Source organism: Platichthys flesus, chromosome 4 (genome assembly GCF_949316205.1).
Source record: "Platichthys flesus chromosome 4, fPlaFle2.1, whole genome shotgun sequence".
NCBI lineage: Eukaryota > Metazoa > Chordata > Actinopteri > Pleuronectiformes > Pleuronectidae > Platichthys > Platichthys flesus.
The window spans coordinates 20,027,467-20,041,774 of record NC_084948.1 but is presented as its reverse complement, the minus strand read 5'-3'; the positions used below and the strand labels follow the sequence as shown (position 1 = coordinate 20,041,774).

General features: G+C 41.8%; 2 protein-coding genes across 3 annotated transcripts in view; both read left to right on the top strand.

Annotated features, from left to right (window-relative positions):
- Window positions 1–283: 283 nt before the first annotated feature.
- Window positions 284–4,555, top strand: c18h3orf33 (c18h3orf33 homolog (H. sapiens)). Of its 2 annotated transcripts, XM_062385482.1 has the most exons (5): window positions 286–475; window positions 1,277–1,336; window positions 2,000–2,159; window positions 3,295–3,455; window positions 3,553–4,555. In XM_062385482.1, the coding sequence occupies exons 1-5, from the start codon at window positions 335–337 to the stop codon at window positions 3,805–3,807; spliced, it is 777 nt and encodes a 258-aa protein (XP_062241466.1). In that variant the 5' UTR covers window positions 286–334; the 3' UTR covers window positions 3,808–4,555. The 2 variants fall into 2 exon arrangements, with proteins under 2 accessions (XP_062241467.1, XP_062241466.1); XM_062385483.1 differs by lacking the exon at window positions 1,277–1,336 and having other exon boundaries at window positions 284–475.
- A 9,351-nt stretch (window positions 4,556–13,906) lies between these two features.
- plch1 (phospholipase C, eta 1) overlaps window positions 13,907–14,308 on the top strand; it is a 51,119-nt gene continuing 50,717 nt past the window's right edge. The window contains exons 1-2 of the mRNA XM_062386310.1: window positions 13,907–13,919; window positions 14,130–14,231. Coding sequence (XP_062242294.1) covers window positions 13,907–13,919; window positions 14,130–14,231 — 115 coding nt within the window. The remainder of the gene's footprint in view (window positions 13,920–14,129; window positions 14,232–14,308) is intronic.

Below are 14,308 nucleotides of genomic sequence, written 5' to 3'. Positions count from 1 at the left end.
CAAAGATGTGTACGTCACTGTTCCCAGAGGTGTTTATTAAGGATAATGTGACTGTCGGCTGCAACGTGCACGAGCAAGTTTTATCCTCCACGTGTTCAAAGTGTAAATTACGGAACTTTACAACTTTTGCATCCAAATCGCATAGCGCACATGGATGTGATTTTTTTGGATGTGCTTTACATTGTGTATTTATTCATCATCATCATCATCACAATGCAATCAGTCCTGTCATGTCCTAAGCAGACCACAGGGCGGAGACTCCACACAGGCAAGCGATCCTGCCGCCGAGGGGGCGGAGCGACGGCCGGATGCGTCGAGAGAAAATGTCAACAACATGCCGGCGACTTCCAGAGAGACAGAGACCGAGGCTGCCGCTGCAGGGGCGGACAGACAGAGACAGCGAGGGGACCAGGCGTCTCACAACGTCGTGTCTGTCCTATCACAGCTCGCAGATGATCATTTGACTCTTGTGCGGGTGAGAGCCTCCACTGACCTGCAGCTGACTGGTGATTCATGAGCATGGATGTGCAAATATACTCCCATCATGGACACACAGAACCTGCAGCCACCTGCAGCTACAGCTAATCTAACAGTTTCATTTATTAAGAAATGTCACTAATGTGGGTTAATGGAGCTTTAGATCACCAGTAATCCACTTTATTGATCTGATATCCTGTCAGACATCACCAGTTGACCCCAGTGGGTTTATACCCCATGTGTTTCTCATTGCCAGTGTGCTTGAGCCTCCATTAAACTGCAGCGAACTGGTGCTGCGTGATGTGCAAATATATTCACCCACATACAGAACCTGCAGCCACCTGCGTCTATATCTAGTTTATCAATTGCACATTCAACGGTGTAACAACTGTGGGTTAATGGAGCTTTTTTTTAATCTCCAATAATCCACTTTATTGATCTGATAATGTGTCAGGCATCACCAGTTGACCCACGTGGTTTTATAACCCTGGGTCTGTATGTCCTCATAGTCACTGGCCTTCAGCGGCCATTGAACTTACTGACTGGTAATGCAAGAGCATGGATGTGCAAATATATGGACATGTAGAACCTGGTGACACCTGCATCTACATCCAATTAATCCATTTCAGATGCGTTTGGAGAAACCCTCCTCATTGATCTGATATCCTTTCAGCATCACATTTTGAGCACTGTGGGTTTGTACCCTGTCTCTCTCACTGACATTGTTCAGTTAAGTCAATGACGTCACTCTCCTCCTGTCGGTTCACTGCCCTTCACTGCTCTCTTGTCTCTAACACAGAACATAAGCACTGGGCTGGCGATTGCTGGTGTTCTGATAATTGCAAGGAGCATCAAACTGGTAAGAGAGAAAGACACACACCGTTTGAATAAACGACAAACTGACACAGGTTAGGTGCACACTTTTCATTTAATGCATTTGATGTTGCCTATTCCGTAATTAAAACTACAATGTCACTGAGTATCCTGTCACCATAATAAACCACATTTAAATATTCAATAGATACAGATTTTTATTTAGATCGGCACCAAATTGCCCACAATCATAAATATCAGTCTTCTAAACATGTCTGATTTAAAAAATCTACATCCCTGAATTATTCTCTGAGAAATCAATGAACATGTTGAAAAACACACTGTTAAAGTAAGTGAAAAACAGGCATCCTGGAAAACGTTTAGATGATGCTTTTACAGTCAAGGAAACAATCTGGAATTTGAAGACAAAATTACCTTGAAATATTCTTTATTGTCCTGAAAATTTAACTTTGCAAACCATGTAAACTTCAATGAACATTTTTTTATTTAATAAACTAAATAAACACACCACACACCATATAATAGCTTACCTATTTTATTTCAGGTTAAATTAAGACACTTATACTCCTTTCTGCAGATTTAACAGAAAAAGGCTCTTTCCATTCACCAGTTTGATGTTAAACAATACAATTTTTCCCACTTGAAACCCAAGAGTCAGGAAACGTTTCCACTGGTTCCACCTCCTCAGATCACCAAATTTCAAGCTGCGTCTGAGATCCCGGCTCTTTTCATCGAGAGGAACGTCCGCCTTCGTGGGAGAGTTCACTCCGTCACAGAGAAAGGACTTGAAGTGGAGCATGTCCCGATTCATCTGCCAATCCTCTCAACACTACTTAACAAACACAAGGGTAAAGCGGGGCATTGTTTTAAAGATATCACGAGGGCATTTGAATAGATAAAGTTAAAAAACAGTGCTTTATTTATTACCTTTTCATCTAGTTACATGAAAAATGTCATCCTGACATTTTTCTTTACTTTGTAAAGTCAACCTCCGATGCATTTTATCATCTTGTCCTCAGCAAGAGTTGCAGGTAAGCCTGTTAGCTGTCATATTGAATCATAATACTCATTGAGCAATAAAATCAGGAGGCTTCATATTGAGTGCTCCATCAGCAACTTCAGTGTGAAGGACTCACATGCAATGGACCTGCGTCATCCAGCAATTTCAAATATTACCTTTGTCCCACTTGACCTACAACATCTAACATCTGTTCTCGTCATAGTTGGTCAGCATTTCCTGTGATTTACTTATGTTCTCAATCAATCATGATTAGAGTAAGCCTGACGCTTTACATCTAAATTCTAAATTCAGTGTTTATATGAAATGTATTAGATGCATTATTTAAATGAGAATTTTGTAGAAAATGTGACTATTATATTGCAAATTCCCCAAAAAATTCTGGACCTAATTTTTATGGAATTTTCCTTTGAAGAACAAAGCAGGAGATTGTCCAGACCAGACATGTTAACAACCACAGGCGGTGGTGTCTCTAGAGTGCACTTAGGAGGCAGAACATGTTGTATAGATTCATCTGCAAAGTACAAAGTATTTTTGTTTTCGACCCCAGCGTGTATGGCTCATTTTTTCATCAGGAGATATTTGTGTTCCTTTTTTGTTTTTTTCCAGTGTATTGTTCTTCGCATATTATAAACGTCCTCAACACACCCACTTACTCACTTGGGATTTTCCAGACCTTTTCCTGCTTCATTCTCACATGGGCTCACTTACATTTTCTGAACATTTCACTTGGGGGAGCTGGCAGGAAAACCGTCTTGTACATGTGTACTTTACTTGCATAAATAAAACAACAAAACATGACTATTAAACAATTACATTTCTTCATTGAAATATTAACAAAAAGAAATTTATTTGAGTGTGTTTATCAGGCCATTTTGGGGAGATGAAACTCCAAGGGTCACTTAGAATATAACCAATGTTATTTGTGACACATATGGTCTCTGATTCTTTTCTGTCCTCTCCAGGTGTGTCCAGGTCTCCATTGCTGGTGCATCTTGCCGGAGTGGAGCTGACACCCGAGGGGAGGGACTGGCTGCAGAAGAACCTGGCCCCCGCCCAAACAGTCTGGCTAAAACTGATCAGCCGTGAGGACGACACACTGCACTGCTTGGTTTCTCAAAGCAGGGTGAGGCCTCCATAAACTCAGACAAAGAATTGTCAGTTTGTGAGTCATGAGTGCGTCTGTTGAGGGTTTTTTTTTCTGAATGTCTCCTGTTGTCCAGCAGGGGTCGTTATGGAGCTACTGTGTGAACGAAGAGGTCCTGAAGCTCGGCCTTGCTCGCAGGGGGCCCATCGCAGTCCGGCCTGACTCTCCTCTCCACTGGCGTCTCCACAAACGGCTGCACAGGGCAGAGGTCAAGGCCGAGAGGAAGGGGCGGGGGCTTTGGAAGGAGGATAGCCGATGGGAGAGGGCGTCCAAGGCAGTGAGGGACAGTGCTTTACTCAGACTGATGAGGAGGATATTCAAAAGGACTTGATTGATTGATCCATGGCAGAATGGAAAAAAAGTAAATTGTGTCTCAAGGTCTGATGTCATCAAAATGTGACATCAGTCTATTTATCGACTCATATAACGGAGTTCCTGTTCTGTTCATAAAGTGTAAAAAGGGAGTTCAGGCAACTTTGTTTGGGAAGATCTACTCGGCTGTCCTGTGAGATAGATGCACTTTTCAGGCAATGAAAGATATATTAATTTGCCTGATATCACAAAGTTGATTTCTTTTGACTTTCATCGTTTTCATTTAAAAAATGTCATTTGAAACCATGTCTCACATCCTGGTGATAATCCCTCAGCTTTCACCTCACCCTATTAACCCACAACTCAGCACAGCCCCCTGTGTGTGTGTGTGTGTGTGTGTCGGACACCCCACTAAACACAAGATGGGGGGCGGGGTATGTTAATTGTTCAAAATGGAGAGAGGGTGGGGGGTGCAGGGGTCCACTTGTCCTTCCCTGAAATCACTGTTGCTATAGAAACACCCAATGTGAAATACAAAGGGGCCGGACTCCATATTGGCCGACCCAAACCCCACGGGAGCCTTACATGCAGGGTGTGTGGTGGGGTCTTTAAGTGCCAATGAAGAGGCTCCTTGTCTGTGTAATGTGACCAGTATTTAAGCACTGGGAATGTGACCTAACCTGTAAGAGGCCTTGGATGTTGAAGCACTATGTGTAAAACAGTGAGATAAATAAAGATGTGTTCCTCTACACCTGGTGAAGATCAAGCCCCTGAGCAAATTTCCTGTGTGTCTCGGATTATGCTTGCGTGATTGTATATTTTGTTCACGGCCCAAATTCCACCTTGTGCCTTTTTTTCCTTTTTTTTTTATTCCTGCTTCATCCAAGCAAGGCGAAGGAGGAGGTCCTGCAAACGAGGCCAGACTGTGATGTGTGTCCTGTGGGGTGCAGGCTCGACGGGGGTCCTGGTGCAGGGAGAGGTAGCACCGAGGCAGCCAGTCCAATGGGCACAAGGAGATTAGTGCAGAGGGGAGGAGGGTCACAGGGGGTATAAGGGGATTTTGGTTCTGAGCACAAAAGCAAGAGAGGAGGAGTCATGGTGGAGGGGAAAGGGGGGTGAAGAAAAAAAGGGGGGGGGGTGATGAATCAGCTAGTCTCCCTTTTGTTGTGCAAATGTCACCAGTGACTGTTACTGGCCAAGCGGGCTCCTGATTGGTGGGACGAGTTTAAATTGTAAGGTGCATTTCAGCTCTGATGGCTGTTGCAGCCAGACTTTGAACTGTCAGTGAGGGAGGAGTGGGAGGGAAACCACGGCTGAGACAGACAACAGGGGGGGAGGCCGGCTGAAGCTTCTTAAACCAGTGGTCACAGGGAAGTTACACTGGTCAATGAGGTGGTGCAGATGATTTAGTGGATTATACACAAGCTAGAGTAACTACATCTGTTTTTCTAAACGAACTGAATAGATTTTTTCTTCTGATCTGCACCAGCTTGCACACACAGTCATTTCAAGATCCATGAATTGTTTTCTGAAATATCCATAAAAAAGCTTAAAAACCCTGACGTTAGTGAAAAAAGTAAAAGTGAAAGTGACATGTATCGGCATCAGAATCATCTGCTGCTTCATTCCACCACGTGTTGTGGCAATCTGTCCAATCGTTTTTGCCTTATCTCGTTTTCAAAGAAACAAACAAACGAAGGTGTAAAGATGACCGCATTGAGATAGAGGTAATGACTAATACAGGTCATAGATGGACAAAAGGTATTGATTTGGATGGTTGGCTGTGTATATGGTGTGACGTGCACATACTTCTATAGAAATAAGAAAAATACAGTCTAAAATACAGTTTTAGAACTCGTTAACATACATTTATTGAAATTCACCATACATAATACAATTAACTAAACTCAACCAAATTAATAAAATCGGTTTAAATTAAATCCAAGCATCCTGGTTTATACATACAATTTGTCCATATTTAATCTTTGAAGTAACTGCTAAGGACAAATAGTACACGTTCTATGTTTAGAGAAAACAAATTTGAACTTCAAGTGAGGATTTAGGATTAATCATCATCTCTACTGAATGATGGCCTAATATTTGGCCTATGTTTTAATGTCAAATATAGTACAATTAACATTTTTACCCAATTGAATGGAAGAACAATAGGATGTTATTACATTGCTGTAAGGGTCATGAGGATTTTCAGCTTCAAAAGTTCCTCAGCTTTGATTTATTTTAATTACTCTTACTTCTATTGTCTTATTATTCTTATTGTCACTCTGAATTTGAATGGTGGACTGAATGATCATGTCTTTAGTCTCCTATGGAGCAACAGTCCACTCCGGGATCCAGTCCAGGCTTTGCCAGACACTGGCCCCACACCAGGAGCAGTCATTTGAATAGCCAGTGTGCTGGTTGTAGTGGTGGCTACTTGCACTTGCCCACACCAGTGAAGTTGCTGGTCCCTTTGCTCTCTGACATCAAACCACTGGGACTATTTTACACTTTACTGCTTCTTCTACTTTGACTCATCTACACTCATTGTCATGGAGTTTACGAGTGTGAAGGAAAACTGCTGTGGTCAGAGTGGGAAGATCCTGTGAGGAGGCTGACAACGTGGGTTCACCATCTGAAACTGAAAGGACAGAAGTAAGTGAGTTCATCATCACATATTTTTATAATAAGAGAGTAGCTTTAAAGTTTTTAATTCATGTAATGAGGTACTTTTATTGACTTGTCTGCACACAGTCAGCTGTCACTTTAAATGCACTGTTGGTAGGTCAGTGTGTACAGTATCCATGCATTTGTTCACTTGCTAAACCTGTGTGCCTGGACACTCATGCTCTGTAATACAAACACACAGGAAATGTCGCTTCTTATCTTTACTGCCCCACCTCATTCATCAATTTCCATTGTTTGATTTATTCCTGCTTCATTCTGACAAACCCTATTCCCCTGAGCCGATTGGATCCCTTGTTTGTTTTTGTCATGCACTTTGGTTCTGGCTGGTTTGCTTCCAGAGTTGATTATAGATCGGTGTGATTGAAATATAAACTAAATACTTTTCCTCCTGCTTGCAACTCACTCCTTTCCCCCGGTGTGTTTTAGCAGCAGAGACTTGCAGCAGGGCAGCATAACAAAGGCCTTTATTACACTCAGCCGGTTGCCATCCCAGAGAGAAAGAGCTGGGGGCACTCCCCCATCATGGAGGGTCCTTGGGGGATTTTTTCTGATTTGATTTGAGTGGGTTGTCTGTAGTAGGCCGGGGTGTGAAAGACAAAGAGATTTAAAGAGACAGAAAGCTGGTGTATACACTCACTGAGATGCACCCCTAAGGAATTATCCATGCCTGCTGCCGTGTGATAACCCTCAGTGTGTGTTGTCAACACCAAACATATGGAGCATCTTTGTCAGTTTGTGTGTAAATGGATACAGGCGCCTGCGCCCCACGTCCAAATACATCCACTTTTAAATCTGCTGTTAACTCGTGTTTCTTTAGCCATTTGTTTTATCTGCTGTCACAATAAAGAGTCACTGGGAGGCTGTTCCATCACACACCCACATGCACTGTAGCTGCTGTGTGTGTGTGTGATTGTGTGTGTGTGTGTGTGTGTGTGTGTGTGTGTGTGTGTGTGTGTGTGTGTGGAGGAATGTATCAGCCGTAAAGTGACTCCCTTGTTATTATGTGACTTGGAGTATTGTGAGCAGTGTATCAGCTTGCTGGTGTAGGTTTGTCAGAGTGGAAACACGACTCTTTGTGGGTGCTGTGATCTCTCATGAATAATTGAAGGGAAAAAAAAGGGAGGACAGAGGAGGAACAGTTTGGGCTTGAATGAACCAAACTCTGAAGGCTTATGTGAAGGCTCACGATCTGAAATATAAAAAAGATTGAGTGACTTTTCTTTGTTGCACAATATACGGAAAATTAACAACCTTTCACAAATATGTACGGTGGGAACGATGGGAAACCGTGTTCATCACTTTTTTACCAAACTTCTCTCATTGCAGAAAATTTACAGCTACCCTCTTGTCCACGAGGACACTGATCAGGCCATGCAGGAAGTTGAGTCTAAAAACTTTAGAGAGTAAAAGTAAAGGATAGGAACAGGAGGGAGGGTCAGAGGAGGTCTCTGCTTGAAATAGATCTGAGACTTTGACTTATGACCTTACCCATCCCATAATTCGACAGAAAAGCGAGACGACTCCTCCATACGCGTTCTACCTCACACACGTGCATGCACCGAACTTGAAATAAGATTTAGCCCCTTAAGATTTTAAAAAGAAGAACATGGCATGTATTTCACACGCTGGAGACAGAGATAGAAAAATTGGCAAATGTTTGACCATTGTTTAAAGAGTGCAACACTGAGGAAGTTTTATTATTCTGCACAGTAAAACTGTGTTTCACTTTCAAACATCATTATCACAGTATATCAGCCTTACATATTGACGCTGACCCCTTTGGTTTCACCGACTTTTTGTTTTTACAACCCCATAAATTGACTGTCGACATGCTCAGATAGTGTCACTGTCCATCCTGCGCCTGTGTAACCCAACGCTGACCCCTCAGTAACCTCACTGCCTCAAGCTTCCCTCTGTTTCCTTATCAGGTCAAAAGCTCAAACACCACTGTTTTGTTCCCTCTTCTCAAATGTGAAGTAAATGGATTGATGATGAAACTCTTAGATACAGCCCTCATGGCTGATGATGTTCCACTCAGCTAATATTAAACCTTGAGAAAAACATAATTAATTATTAAGCAATAAATATAAAAAAAACGTCTCCTCAGACTTGTAAACAAACGAACAATGAACAGATAATCCAGTTTCATTATTATTATTATTAGAAAGAATACAAACTGTATAGATTCACCAAACACTACAAGTATTTAACATGACCATGACCCCATTAATGTATTTATCTTATTTCCCATGTTAGGCGGCACGTTGGCAGGGTGGTTATCCCTGTTACATCACAGAAAGAGGGTTCGAATCCCAGCTTGTCTGTGTGGACTCTGCCCGTTCTCCCCATGTTTGTGTTCTCCGGCTTCCTCCTATAGCCCCAAGACTGTTGGGTTCATTGGAGACTCTGAATTGTCCTTGGGTGAAAACGAGAGCCTGTCATGACCTGTGATAGGCTGACAGTGCTGAGACAGCCTCTCGCCCATTGTCGGCTGTGATTGGCTCCAGCTCCCCCTGCAACCCTCAAAAGGATAAGTGGTATTGAAAATGGATGTGGCCACACTTTTGTTTTTGAGTGAGTTAGGGAGCACTCATTTGGTACCGTGAAGCCATCTGTCTAGCCATCTGCATACCAAGACTGTTTACTCTCTGCTCCGATAACTGCTTAACAGGCAATTACAAGCTACTCATTGACTCTCTAGAACAGCAAGGGGCTTTAAAGGCTGAGTGCCATTAGGATCCCAAGCCTTCCCAATTGATTCCCAGTGAAGAGAGTAACATACAGTCAATGTGTTGTGTATGAGCCTGCTCCACAGTTTTCTGAAGCACTTCTATCCAAGTGCAATAACAGATTTAAGGAAGGTATCGTTGTTACATGTATACACCGCATTTTCTATAGAAAAATGCACTCTACTCCACGTCCTCCCACTCTACAGAAATGAAGCCAAAGTATCCCAGTAATGCCGTCTTGCACATGACTGGGATATTTTGGCACAGTGGATTGAGCCGTGGTGGCAAGTTGTCGCCGATACACACACTTGAACTGTGAGTCAGCTGTCAATTATGATGTTACACAACTGGTCTTTAACAACTTCAAACCAAACTTGCTAAATTCTCTGGTAAGTTTGGTTTGAAGTTGTTAAAGACCAGTTGTGTAACATCATAATGGTTTCTGTCATTTTCGGTAGTTCTCATCTTTGAGAAAGATTGATATGATGTGTATTTTACTTTTAGTTGGTCCCATGTGCTATATATTAACATGGAGGAGGTTGAATGTATGACCTATGCTTCATTTAGCCACCACACGGCGATTGAGAGGCTTTGGCATCACTCTTGGGCAGCAGTCAATGTTGTCTATCTTTATTTACAGTCTGTGGTAAACACACAGCAATAAACACACACACACTCACAAACATGAAATATCTATATAATCGTACGATAAAGTCTTAGAGTCTAAATAAACACGTCATGAAAATCCCTACAGTCATGGTAACTGTACTGTGATGGAACTAAATCCACTGAGCCACATTATGCAGATGTCTTTATTATTCCAATGGCTGATAATCACCCAGCTGGTCACATCAAATAAAATAGAGCAGCCATTGTGTGTCTCATTATTTATGTCCAAGTAGAGTGCTCTCTGGCATGTGTCAGTATGGAGCGACAGATGCTGCTCTCTTTGTGTGCGCGTGCTGAGCAGGCCCTTGTTAGAGATGCTTTTATGCCACTGCACACGATCATTGTAGTTTATTATAAATGCTGTTTTATGGTCATAGGTTTGTTCATCATCTCTATCAGTGATAACGCCTGCTTTAAAAGTTTGTCTTGGATGTTTGGTTTAATGAGACTGTGAGGCTTCAGTAATAATGTACAGAACAGGATTTGTTCTCTTCAGGTTCATTTTAAGGACAGACTTTCAATGGCACTTGTATACCTGCATTATAAAGACAATTCCTGAAACATAATTATCATACACTTAACCAGAGTTGTTCATCTTACTTTATTGCTATTAGCTTCCAAGCAAATCCTCCACAATACCACACAACACTGAACAAGCACCTACATATCATTAGTTTTTATTACTCAATTAGCCCAATCCCCTTTAAATTATAGAAAACAACAGAAATCCTTTAACTAGAGCAAAACTGTGACTTATCTGTAGCGGAACTGAATCCTTTAGATAAGCCACAGATGTTATCACTCAGGTCGTAAACAAGAGATAATGCCTGATCGTCAAATCGTAATTGACAGCACTCTATTGTATGAGGATATCAGAGTTTGCAAGGAGGTTAAGATAAGACGTATACATATAATATATAAGTGTTCTTTATTTTAAAATAACATATATTATAATATTATGTAATATAAAAGTGTTATTCATTAAATTGGAGGCGTATTATACTTATATTTGTCCTATAGTCCCGGAAAATACTGTAGTCCTGCTAACTTAAAGGACTGAAAAGCTTTCTGAAGTCGTTATTTCTTCTAAAACATATCCCTGCACTGCACAGACATCTTGGATCTGTTGTATTCTTTGTTATATCAGATGTAAAATGTTTGTACCACACATTTCAAGATGCAGGACAGAGAGGGAAAGTGGAAACACTAAATCTCTGCATTCTCATGCTTCACATTTTTTTACTTGAGCGTGATTTGAATATCTACGACAACTTGGGGGCATCCTCGGCCTACTTCCTGTCGCCCTGAGACAGAGTGGCTCATCAGGCAGTTTGGCGGTGAGACAAGATTTGTTTTTAAGATGCGCTCTCTTCCAGCCGTCTGACAGGGAGGCACAGACGGCAGTCCCCGGAGGTTTGGCCACCCCTGCAGATGAAAGGGCTACTAGTGTTACACGCAGTCAGAATTAGAGTAGCGCTACTAACCTGCACATCATGAACATGGCAGACACACAGAAACAAATCTCTCATGTACTGACAAGTACATGAGACACATGCTTGAGTAATCATCAGTTTCATGACGTTTTCACACAATCAAATAACTAATAAAGACCCATCTTACTGAACAATTGCAGCAAGGTGATAAAAAACTGCCCAAAAATGACTGTTGGGTTTATGACCCATAATGCAGCCAGCCACCGAGGGGCGAGCAATATAATTTGTCTTCACTTCTGTCGTCCCATCTTTATATACAGTCTATAGTGTAGCTTGATTTTAATGGACAGAGAAAGATGTGTCAAGTTTCTAATGTAACGCACTTTCTTAAGAATAATGTAAATTCATTAATTCAAATTGATAACATGGGTTTGTAGTTTTTAGCTGAAATTTATGATAAAACACTAATGTGCAAATAGTTTTTATAAAAATCTGAAGTTATCTTTGGGACAATGTCAAAATTATGAACCACAAAGTAAAATGAGATGCACCAATACCAAGATAGGGTTATTTCGCTGCCTATCTCGGCTCACCCTCACATTCTGGTGACTTCTTGACTTTGGTGTTCATGGTTGATTCCTGTAATTTAGCTGTATCACAACCTGACGTTCCGAAGCTGCCCTAACAATACCCCCAGTCATCCCCCTCTGCTCGGCTCCCATCTCTAATTTGGACTCTGTTGTGAAATCAAACAGTAATTTAGAAAAACATCATTCTATAATTAAGCTGTAAGCCACAAGGGACTGTGCTCTACAGTGAGTTCAGAGCAGCTCCGAGGCCTCAAGGGCACCGGGTGAAGCTGAGTTAAATTGACTGTGAAGAAAAGCCTCAGATTGAGTGTATGTGTGGTTTTACAGGTTTAGACCCTTCCACAACACAGATGTTTTACTTTAGAGCAGAAATTATGATAAACAGTAAGTTGTGTTTTGTTCTCAACCAAAGCAGCAGGTTGTACTTCAGCTGAAATATCCACTCTTAGCGGTTCAAAGTCATAAATGTTTTATTTTTTTGAAAGTTAGCTTCATGCAACAACTCGGTCAACATGTCGTTCCTCCATCCTGAACACCCCCACCCTCTGAAAGGACCAGAATCGTTGAACATAGAGCAGAATTATAACAAATATACTGGACCTTCTTCCTCATGCTTACCATAACCTTGGGAAAAAGATTGTGTTTTTTTTACCCATTCATCCTCCGCCTCACATGAACGTCGTTGGTCTTTATAATACGTCACCTGAATTCCTCCTCTGCTCCAGGTAATAATTACCATGGCTGCTAGAGGTCACCCAGCAATAAAATGTTACTATGGGTCGTAATAAGGTGCAGCACCCCCCAGTGGGGTCTTTTTTTTTTTTACAAGAGGTCAGTTTTTTGGAGGGCTGCGGCTCGGTTGGTAGAGCGGAATGTCCAACATTCTTTAGGTTGGTAGTTTGATCCCTGGCTGCTTGTGTCTACATGTTGAAGTGCCGTTGGCCAAGATACTGAACCCCAAGTCAAACCTGATGTGGAGGGAATCGTCTTGCATGGCATCACCGTTGGTCCATCAGTGCACGTGTGTTAAAGAGACTTATGAAGTACAATGTAAAGTGCTGTGGTAAAAAGCTGCTGTATAACCATAGCCCAAAGGAAACCTAATATTCCTCATGTAATCTGAATCTGAGATTGTTTTCATTGTAAAACACTAGTAAAATCCCTTCTAAGTACCCTTTCGAGTTCTGTAGCATGAACCCTGATTCATCATGAGACTGGTGTCATGTTAACTGATCATGGTCTGTCATAGGCACCACACACATCACAGGCTTCTGTGTTATAAAGTGAGTTGGTGCTCTCACCTCAAAGGTACTTGACCCATGAGCTCAACGGGTTGGACCAGACGGTCACCTCTCCTCACATTAGCAGGCACCAGACACCAATAACTGTCCCAGATGCTCCGAGCCTGTCCAGATCTATACATCTCCTCTGTGTGTGTGTGTGTGTGTGTGTGTGTGTGTGTGTGTGTGTGTGTGTGTGTGTGTGTGTGTGTGTTAGAGACATGGAGAGAGAAAGTGTTTGTAGTCGGAAACAATAAATCACACTGAGACCGATGAGCAACAGGTGGGGAAACACTAGACGGGGAAACTGGCTGTCAGGGAGGCAGGAATGAAAAGTGATCAGGAGGAAGTGGTGGAAAGTTGGGAATCCGGGAATAATGGCGAGGAGAATCAGAGAAGATAAATGGGAAACACATGTTGTGGAGAAAGAGATGAAGAAATTCCAAGGGCACAAAAAGGTTGACAAGGAGAAGTGGCTGGATAGATGGGACCAGACACTTTGATTCATTTAATTCATTAGAGGCTGAATGTTGGTCTTGTATTGCAGGTCTGGTACATTTGGGATACTTAAGTCACGATCTGTGAAGTTGGTTATTTAAAATCCCCCTTGACTTTAACATTTTGAAGTAACTCTTAAAATATGTCTTGCATAATTTATCTAGCAATATGTGTCCTTTTTGTTTATGAAAAAAATATATCTTTAATCAGTCCTGAAATATTGCCTCTAATGTAATGAAAGTCAATGGTGAGAAATTGTTTTCCAGGACTAACACAGTTAATAATTACAAGTTTAATTAAATGAAGGCAGAAAATGGTCTATGAAAAAAAACCCCAACCTTTTGTCTTATAATCCTTTTCATGTCATTTATGACAACTATTTATATGCATATACGTGTGCACCAATAAAGTATGCTATGTAAACGTTATACAATTCTCTCCTCTTTCTTGGGTCCAGCTGTTTGCCATCCACCTCTCACCATGAGCGCCTGGGTGGTGAACAAAAAAGGAGAGCCACAATACCGCCGGCACTTCCTCACAGACAACAGCATCTTCCATGGTAAGGGTCAGACACACACACACACAACACACAAACACACGCACACACACTGGAATAATGCTGTATACAGGACAGCA

Excerpts from the sequence above, each read along its gene's own strand:
- c18h3orf33 (XM_062385482.1), top strand. The coding sequence starts at position 335 with ATGCCGGCGACTTCCAGAGAGACAGAGACCGAGGCTGCCGCTGCAGGG. Across the intron at positions 476-1,276 it reads ATCATTTGACTCTTGTGCGG|AACATAAGCACTGGGCTGGC; the intron begins GTGAGAGCCTCC and ends TCTCTAACACAG. Across the intron at positions 3,456-3,552 it reads GCTTGGTTTCTCAAAGCAGG|CAGGGGTCGTTATGGAGCTA; the intron begins GTGAGGCCTCCA and ends CCTGTTGTCCAG.